The 9832-nt window shown below is 55.7% G+C and overlaps 1 protein-coding gene across 3 annotated transcripts in view; it reads left to right on the top strand.

Moving 5' to 3' along the window:
* Positions 1–38: 38 nt before the first annotated feature.
* ARHGEF11 (Rho guanine nucleotide exchange factor 11) overlaps positions 39–9832 on the top strand; it is an 84099-nt gene continuing 74305 nt past the window's right edge. For all 3 annotated transcript variants that reach the window (XM_021682078.1, XM_021682074.1, XM_021682077.1), the window contains exon 1: positions 39–836. In XM_021682078.1, coding sequence (XP_021537753.1) covers positions 805–836 — 32 coding nt within the window. In that variant the 5' untranslated portion in view covers positions 39–804. The remainder of the gene's footprint in view (positions 837–9832) is intronic.

The raw sequence follows: 9832 nt of genomic DNA, 5'->3' as shown, positions 1-9832 counted from the left end.
GGGCGGCGGGCGGCGGGCGCGGGGCGCGGAGAGGCCGGGGGCCCGGCGGGCGTGAGGCGGGGGCGCCGCGCTCCCGCTCGGTGCCATCGGCTCGGTGAAGGGTTTCCAGACCTTTCACGTAAGAGCTGTTTTTGTTGTTGTTTTTTAAGGAGCTCCATAACCGTGGTCGCAGGGCCGCCCCGGACTTGAAGGGGTGCCGCGGTGCACGTCCCGTTGTATGCTTTCATTTATTTCCCCGCCGAGCGCGCGGCCCGGGGCCTCCCCCGCTGCCGGTTCCGACCGGCCCTCCGCGGCCCCTGCCCTGGCGTCGGCGTCGCCGTCGTGCTGAGCGCGGGGGACCCGGCACGGCCCCGCCGGCCACCGGGCGCCCGCCTGCGGGAGGACAGCTGCGGGAACGGCATCTCGAGCATGGGCTTCATCTGTAGTTTGCAGTGAAGACTGATACTTTGAAGGCACATTCTTTCGGTGATTCATGTCTTAGCCCGTAGCGCTAACCTTGAAGAGATTTGTGGTGGGGTTTTTGGTTTCTAAGGTCAGAGTTTTTCCTCTTTTTCTTTCGGTTTTTTTCTCCGACGGGGGGGTCCTGTGGGGGCTGAGAACGGACACCGTGCTCGCTGGTACAGATAGAATGGAGCCTGAGTTCCCAGGGTCCTGAGAGCCAGCAGAGAGCATCCGACCATCGGAGCATCCGACCGTGAGGTTGGGAGGCCCTCCTCCCACCTTTCTTAAAAATTGCAGCCGACTCAGCCCGGATCAAGACCTCAAAACTGCAGGATCCTAGCTCCGCGAAGACACTGAGAAACCATGAGTGTGAGGTTACCCCAGAGCATAGACAGGTAGGTCTGCTAATAATGTTCTTTCCAACACCTTCTTAACCGAAGACTGGGAGGGAGGGTGGTGCATTTCGGTAAAAGGTGCAAAGGAAGGGTCGGGGTGGGAGCACGGGTCTCTGGGGACTGTGCCGGCCTGTGTTTTTATGTGTCCTCTGTGTGTGTTCCTGTCCTGATTCGCTGCTTTTTTAAAGACGAGCAATAAACAGTGAAGCCAGGAGAGGAGAGATAGGGGAAGTGCCCCCCTCAGTCTTTGACTTTTGCCCGGCTACAGGCTGAATTTGGGCCCCTACCTTGCCAGTTTAGGGGGCGGGAGGCGGCACAAGCCTGGTCACGTGAGTCCCCAGGGTGGATTGGGACTGGCTTTAGGTGTTGAGCTGCTGGGGGAAGGGCCCTGGCAGGGGCGTGGGCCTCCACCAGCTGGTTGCTACGGAGTGGTGGGGCTCAGTGATGGGGTGGATTCCATTTCTAGAACGAGGAGGATGTTCTTGGCCTGACTGATGGGACACAAGCACCCTTTGCACCCATACAGGTCTGGATTTTTGCCAGTGACTGATAATGGCCCCAAAATGCACAGGTCGCATTATAATTTCTTCCTCTCCAAGCTTAGGGTTTAACTTGAGACCTGCCCACCAGCGGATGCGCTAAGGTTTGATCTTCCAAGCTGTCCTTAATAAGCTTGACTCTGCAAGATGGGCCTTCCCTCTGCCTAGAGCTGGAAAGAGTTGTTTTGGGCTCTCAGGCCTGATGGGCAGAGGCTCTGGTCCTTGGAGTCCGAGCCCAGGATCCAACGCCCTCACCAGCCTCTGGGTCACTGGGGCTGCAGTTTACAACTTTGTGAGGTGTCCGCCTCCCCAACCCCCCCCCAACCCTTACTCCTTAAGAATCTTAGAGACGGTTGTTTTGAGGGTGCTGCACACATCCTAACTGGGTGGATGGGTGGTTGGAGGACTGAGCAAGCAAATGAAAGCACTGGACAGTGTTGCTGGAGAGGCGGCGAAGAGCGGAGAGCCGTGGTCTCTCCATGCCAGTTAACCTTTGATCATCCATGCTAGTGGTAATTTCTTTTTGGCTGTGGAATGTGACGTAAATATAATCCCTCCCAAACACTGATCTCTGTATTGCCTCCGAGTCCTGTTTAGATCAGTTCAGCAGCCCCCCACCTGGGCCCTGACTTGGCAGTGGGGTGAAGGCAGCCAGCCACAAAGGGCATAAAGTGTGCGTGTCTCTTCCCCTTGTCTTTGGCCTCCCTGCAGTTCGCATCTTGTAAAAGGAGGCTCGAGGTGCATCAAGGCAGGGAGGTGACATGGTTACGTGGCCACCTTCTCTTTTTGTCGTGCTGGAGTTTGGGAATTAGTGCACCTGCCTTTTGTGGGATGTGGATGGTGAGTGATTCCTCTGAAATCAGGGATGTGAGCAGATGGAAACCCAGGTTTGGGGGTGCAAGGAGGAGGCCGTGAGGGTTCGCGGGCTGATGCGAGGTGCTCCTCTGGAAGCTTGTATGTCCTCACCATCTGTGCGGATGCAGACGACGTGGGACGTGTCCCCAAGTACTTTCATAGAACAGGTCTCATCTGAGCCTCACAGTGTTTCTGTGAGGCAGACAAGGTGGAGGTTATTATTCCCGTTGTACAGTGGGGGTCCTTGAGGCCCAGGGAGGACACCTGGCTTGCCTGGTGCCGTCTTGCTGGACTAGCAGCAGAATCTGAGCCCAGATGCGTGTCTTCTGACCCAGGCTCTTTTGCTTGCCCCATGCTGGATAACTGGGTTTATGTGTTGGTCCTGTGGACTGTGGTTTCCATGATAGGATGCTCTCCGGTATTCCATTTGTACTTATGTTTTCAACAGTCTTGGGGCCGGCACTGTCATTTCTGTAGTAAAGCACCCATTTCTCCTGTGGGGTAATGTAGCTTTGCAGACTGAGAGTGTTCGCCGCCTCTACCCCGTCTGAGGCTCAGGTCCCCTTCTAGATATCTTACTCCTTAGGCTGCGGGCTCCTTCTGCTGGACCTTTTGACATCTCAGGTTCAAGACTGTGGATTTTAAAGAACTCCTAAGTTTAGGAGATTGAGCAGAAGGACACGCTCCAGATTGTGGAGTCAGGGATTCTCACACAGTCCGTCAGTGTCCCGCATAGAGAGTCTAGGGGAAGGCGCCCAACGAGTGTTTCAGAAAATCAAAGTACGTGACTCTTGCTCACCATGGGTGCGCAGTCTAATTGGGGAGCGAGGGAAGGGTAGGTTCCCGAAGAAGACCGAGGAACAGTGACACTCGACGATAAGCCCCGGAAAGGCGGGGACTGCGTCCGCTTTGCTCTGCAGTGGGCCTGTGGTGAGCATTCCATCAGTACGGGACACGTGAGTGCTGGGATGAACGAGCGTGTCAGCAAGTGTAAATTCTTCCATTTCAGAGTGTTTCAGCACTCCTGGGTTGGTTGCCCACGTAGTCAGAGCAAGGTCAGAGAAGGCCTCCGAGTTGGTGTGTATTCCCTAGGGAGGAGCCACGTGACAGAGGACTGTGATGTGGAGAAGACTTGTGGCCCAAAGTAAAGAAACCTCTGGAATATTTCTTCAGAAGCGTCTTTAACCCCCTCTTGGGGACTGACACCTGGGTCCAAAGGAATGAGAAGTGTTTGTGACGAATCTTGATCTTTCTGTATTGATCAGTCGTTCCTGACACGCAGGCTCACGCAGCTGCTCCAGCCCCTGTCCGTTTTGTCCTCGGACAGCTTATTGCCCGTGGACACCTGTTCTTCTCAAGAGTTTCCGAAAGCGTGTTTGATGCTGCAAGCAGAGATAAGGACGCTGAGTTACTTCTGCAGGGATGGTGATGAGTTTTGCTAAGCCATCTATCCACTGCCTCATCTCCGATGGCAGATGGTTCCAAGCCAGCCAGGTGGGTTAGGCGTCTGCATCCATGAAACCGCTGTCCTCCATGGAGTCCCATAGCCCTGTGGGCCAGCCCAGATGAGGAAGCACTAGATTTAAGCCAAGAGGTCCTGGTTTGAACCCTGGCATTCCCCTTAACTCCGCGACCTTGGGCAGGTCACGTACCTCCTCTCATTTCCTCCTGGGCGAAGCAACTGTTCCTGTATGTGAAAGGCCTTCCGGTTCACAAACACTTTCACGCTGCGTGTCGTTTGAGGATTATAACATTTATTGCATCTTCCGGGGCTGTTGGAAGGAGCAAATCAAATAAGATTGTATATTTCTTACTTTTTTTTTTTTAAGATTTTTTATTTATTTATTTGACAGAGAGCCAGAGAGGGAACACAAGCAGGGAGAGTGGGAGAGGGAGAAGCAGGCTTCCTGCTGAGCAGGGAGCCTGATGTGGGGCTCGATCCCAGGACCCTGGGATCATGACCTGAGCCGAAGGCAGACACTTAGCGACTGAGCCACCCAGGCGCCCCAAGATCATATATTTCAAATTGCTTTCCAAACTGTAAAACTGTGAATTTCAGGCGGTAAACTTCTGAGGTTGGTTTAGCTTCATGCACCACTTTCTTCTGAACTAGCCCCAAAGAGAGTTTGAGTAACTGAAGGATCGTTGCATTGTTCTGAAGCATTTGACCAGAGTGAGCAGGCTTTGTGTGAGGATGCGCCTGGGGTTGGAAGGGAGTATTGGGTGATGGTCCTAGAAGAATATGAGAAACAGAAGCACCTGCCCAAGAATTTTGATGAATGGGAGAGGCTGCAGTTACCTTGGCTGCCTTAGACAGGAATAGAAAGCCTGTGTTTAGTGATCTCTGGCCGTTCCCAGTTCAAAATAAATTCAGACCCAGCAACCGTCCTTATCAGGGATCTGAGGTTGAATGTAACCTTTTCCCCTTTCTAGAAGAGGCGCAAGTTTAGGTGAGGTTGTGGGGGGTGGGTGGCAAGGAGGGAGGGTGGTCGTAGGTCCTAGGAATGAGCCTTGGGCTTCAGGGAAGGTCTGCAGGGAGGATTTGCTGGAAGCCCAGACTGGGCTTATCTAGAAAGGGTGGGGGTGGCTCCTGGAACTCTTCCCACCTTGGTTGCAGGTTTTTGTTTTGGTTTTTTTTAAGATTTTATTTATTTATTTGACAGAGAGAGACACAGCGAGAAAGGGAACACAAGCAGGGGGAGTGGGAGAGGGAGAAGCAGGCTTCCCGCCGAGCAGGGAGCCCGATGCAGGACTTGATCCCAGAACCCTGGGATCATGACCCGAGCTGAAGGCAGACGCTTAACTGACTGAGCCACCCGGGCGCCCCTGGTTGCAGGTTCTTATCGAGCCCTGGGCCTAGAATCCCCATTCAGCTGAGTTTAGAGGGTTGATCTCCCATTCAGAGCTACAAATAAGAAGCCACCTGCAGTGCTGAGTCTTCTCCAGAACTACCCTTGTCCCATGTGGGGTGAGATGAGAGGTGGCCGTGGATTTGCGTGGATTTTGTTGCATAATCACCATTATGAGCAGGAGCAGGCTAAGCTTAACTTCAAATATTCAAACACATTTCTGAAAGAGCACCCTTTGATTAACAAATTTATTGAGCTTTTTTTTTTTTTAATCTGTCAGACTACGGTCAGAGTCCCTGCCATCCATTTACGAGAATACATAAAAAATGGGAAAAGTTAAATGACAGTATGATTTCCTCAGAAATGTAGAAGACTCTATGAAGGGCAATAGCCAACTCCCAAATTAGCATAAAGACAAAGGAGTCCTGGAAGCTCCCAACCTGCATGGGATGGAGTTTGGAAGCTTTGGGGGGGCGCTCCCCGGCCCGCCCTCTGATGGTCTGGGATTCGGATGCCGAGAGGGCTTTGCTCGGTGTGCGGTCCCGGAGGACATGAGGGCTGAGGGGTCATTTTCATCTGTGTTGCAGATGTGTCCAGTGCTCGGTGGCCCCTCGTGGGAGGCGGTGCCACGCGGTATGTGGCGAGGACCCCTTCAGGGTCTCAGACTTGCCTCCGCTACAGTTGAAGCTCGTTTCGTTGTCTTTTAATCCTGACTTCAGTGGAGGCCCTGAAGTGTCCCTCCGTCATCTTCACTGACTTCTTCAGGATTTCCCTTCTCGTTGTAAGGAACAGTAAACTGAGGCACGAACGCACCGGGAAGGAGCTTTTGAGAAGTCAGAGCAGGTGACTTCCTGCACTTTCTCCGCCACTATGTGCAGCTACTCTGAAATGGTCTGATGGGACCTTTGGTCACCGGTCATGGCCTCTGGTCACAGAGGGGACCTGGTGGGTCCAGCAGCTTTCCAGGGGACGCCTCCCCATGATCCAGGCAACTTGCGGCCAGTCTGCTGCACAGCCAACATTTATCACAGAGCCGCTCGCCTCGCTCAGTTCTCGGTGTTCTGGTAGATAATGTGCAAGAATGTGGCGCTTACATTCTTGGTGTGAAAGGTTATTGGTCAAACAGCAGGAAACAGTGCAGGGGTAGTACGTAATTGCTGAATCTCGATGTGTACCAAAAGGTACATTTAGAGAAGAGCAGAAGGTTGGTGCTAAGGAGAGCAGCCGGGAGGGGGTGGTTAGAAATTGGGAAGAGGGGCGCCTGGGTGGCTCAGTCGTTAAGCGTCTGCCTTCAGCTCAGGTCATGATCCCGGGGTCCTGGGATCGAGCCCCACATTGGGCTCCCTGCTCAGCGAGAAGCCTGCTTCTCCATCTCCCACTCCCCCTGCTTGTGTTTCCTCTCTCGCTGTGTCTCTCTCTGTCAAATAAATAAAATCTTTTTTAAAAAGCGGGGGAAGAGAAGAGGGGGCCTCATCAGACAAGGGGACAACCTGGGCAAAGGTCGGGATGGCAGGATTGTGGTCTTTGTGGAGAGGACAGAGAGTAGGTTGTGGAGGTGGGCAGGATGGGGGGATGAAGGTGTTGGGAGCCGGGGAGGTTCATGTGTTCCAGGGTAAACAGTGTTCACAGAGAGAATGCTGACACTGATTCGGAGATGGGACAGTGCCTGGGGCCGGGAGGGCCCCGGGGAGGTTTTGTAGCAGTCGTGGCGAAAGATAATGTTGAAGAGGGGCAGGATCTGAAAGACATTTTGGAAGGAAAATCAACAAGGTCTGTTAAGTCTGAATCAAATTTGATTCCCAAGTTTTGAGGCTGGTTGGCTGGGAGACGGGTCGGGCCGTCGCTAGAGGGAGACCACCGCCGTAAGTCCTGCCTCCCGTGGGCGCCCAGCAGTGGGCTGACTGTGGCACAGCCAGTGGGACTTACCCCACTAGTACGTCCCCTCGACCCTTCGGTTGGGCCTCCTCGACCAAGAGGCTGTGGTCCTTCAGGGAGCCCTCCTGAGGGGAGCGGGGAGGGGAGCTGGGTCTGGGAGATCCCTGAGGAAACTGGTCCTGATCTGAGGAGGTGGGCGGGTGTTTGACGGATCTCCATGAGCTGCTCACACGGCAGCCCCACACCAAGCCCCAGGGTGCTAGGACCAGAGTTCCAGAGTCCAGGATCTTGAGTGAGAGGGTCTTCGTGGGGCCCCCGCTTGGCCACTAACTAGCTGCGTGGATTCTGTGGTGCCTGACATGGTGGGTGTTGGGAAGGCGGTTGCTTGGGCGAGGACCCAGCCTGGCCTGGGCTCTGCTCAGCTGCCACCGAAGACCTGGGGCTGAAGGCTCCGGCCTGGGCTCGCCCTAAACTAGGGACCGGCAGACATGGCTCTGGGCGTGCGGGATCTCATCCTAACGGCGTCCCTTGGCGGACAGCCTCAGTGTCTTTCCGGCCCAGACTCCGCAGCTGGGGTTCGTGGCTCCTCCCTTCTGTTCAGCCCCCTCTGACCATCGCAGGTCTTCTCCCCGGGCCCCCCACCGGCTTCCTGGGCCCCCACGCCTCCGTCCACACCTGTACGTGGGCGTTCTCCTCCTCCTCGCCGCTGCAGGGAGACCTTTGCTGGCTCAGAGCACAGACCGCGACGTTTCTGTCATTCATCGTTCCTTCTGCGCGCACACAGAGCAGTTGGACTCTGTTCTCTTCTATTTGTGTGTGTAGAATAATTTATGTAGAGGTTCGAGCAGAATGCCTCGGCCCTGGCACGCTGTGGTAGGTGCTGGTGTCCCTTGGTTCTTTCCATGTCGTAGGTTGGCGATCATGCCTTCGGTTGCCCGGGGTGCGAAGCGATGTCTCTTCGTCCTTCGGGATTGCTTCTCGGTGCCCTGTCAGTTTGCAGAGCCTGCCTGCTGCTGGCTGCCTTCACCTGCAGCTCCTTCCGGACGTTTCCAATCCCCAGCCTGCCTAGCCAAGGGCTTCAAGAAAGCAACTCTAAACTTTGCTGCCAGGAACTGAGACCAAGAATTCCCCTTGCTCTTAGTGGTTCTAGGTCTTGGGCGCTTGGTATTTCTTGTAGGGACAGAGCATCCTTGTTGGGGTTGCTGGCCTCCAGTGGCTCAGAGCTCGGGGGAGCTCCCCCTTGGCGGCCTGGCTTCCGGGCTGCCTTTCCCCGCAGGGGTCTGACGGCACCGGGCCCCCCCTGCTATTGTCCTGCCTGCCCCGGGCTGGCCCCATTCATTTCCCAGAGCAGACTGCCCTGCAGAGAAAGGCCACTGCTGTTCTAGGGGAGGTGGTGGAGAGAGTGTAGTAAGTAGCTTTGTGAATGGGACCTTGTATGAGACTGCGCCGCAGACCCTTTCTCCCCAGGCCCTGGGGTTGGGAGCAGGAACCACTCGGCTTCCAGTGTCTTCACAGCAACAGGGCTGGGGTTTAGGAGTGTCCGTGCCATCCCTCAGCTAAGAAGGTTGGTCGACTTCATGAATCTTCAGGCCCTGGGGTTCAACGTGAGTAAGCTGCACGCTGTGCCCTCCGGGAGTCCGTGGCTGGGGGCGGACAGACAAAAGGATGCAGGAGGTGGTGATAGCACCCTGAACTCTTCTGTGATTCCAGCTGGAGCACATGGGAGGGACTCTGAGGAGGGTTTCCTGGAGGAAGGGACCTTAAATGGAGGCCTAAAACTGAGAGCCGGGCTTGAGAGGGCAGGTCCAGGTAGAGGGGGCACGCATCAGAGGCCCGACCGCTAGAGAGAGCATGGTGTGGCGGGATGGGGGGTCGCCGTGGTCTGTCCTGAGACCACAGAACAGTAGATCCGTGAACCTGGACAACAGGAAGGAGCCGGGGCCTGGGGACCGTGGAACCCTGCGTTAGGGCATTTGGACTCTATCCTGAGGGCCACGGAGCACCATCACCAGACTTATGTAGGGAGCAACGTGATAGGATGCACTTTGGAAAACCGCGTCCCTGCGGCTTCAGTGGAGAGGGGCAATGGGGGCAGGGAGCCGTCGCTGCAGGTGGAGAAGGACGGGTGGGGGACTGAGCAGGTGACTATGTGGGGGAGGACGACGTCCCTGTTCTTGGCATGGGTGTGGGGTGGGGGGTCCCCCTCGATGAACGCCAGAGGGATGGGTTGCAACCCTCTGGGGCGGAGCCAAGGGCAGGTGCTGAGTGCAAGCTGGCACCTGGGCCTGGCGGGCCGGGGTGGAGAAGCACACATGGGGTGCTCACACGTCCAGGTGAGACAGAGGGGCGGGGTCCCACAGAAGAGGCTGGTGGGGGGAGAACGGCAGAGAGGCAGAAGGCCAGCAGGGTCAGATGCCCCCACGAGGGGAGGCAGGGGGCATAGAGGAGGGAGAGAGAACTGTCTGGAGGTAGGAGTATTTCTGTGGCCTTTGGGCGTGGGGGGCAGACAGGAGCCAGAGAAGAAGAGATGAAGAAATGGAGATAGACAGTCTAGTCTGAACTTGTACAAAGTTTGCTCAGGAAGAAGCGGAGGAAAGACGTAGCTCCCGGTCCCTGTCGGTAGGACTTTGAGTTAACTTTTCCAAGGCAGGACTGGCTGCCTGAGGTGGAGCTTGCCCTGGGAGGCATGCAGCAGAGGGCTAGAGACTCATTCCCGTACGCCCACCATTTCTGAGTCCGTGAGTTTGGATTGGGGTTGGGCCCGAGCATTTGCATCTTTCGTGACCTCCCGCGTGGCAACTGTGCAGGTGTAGGCGTGGGTCAGCGGACCATGGTCGGTGCAGGACACGACCTGCCGGTCCCCGTGGGTTTCCTAAAC

Source organism: Neomonachus schauinslandi, chromosome 6 (genome assembly GCF_002201575.2).
Source record: "Neomonachus schauinslandi chromosome 6, ASM220157v2, whole genome shotgun sequence".
Classification (NCBI taxonomy): Eukaryota; Metazoa; Chordata; class Mammalia; order Carnivora; family Phocidae; genus Neomonachus; species Neomonachus schauinslandi.
Note: the sequence above shows the minus strand (reverse complement) of the source record. Positions and strands in the feature narration are given on the sequence as shown.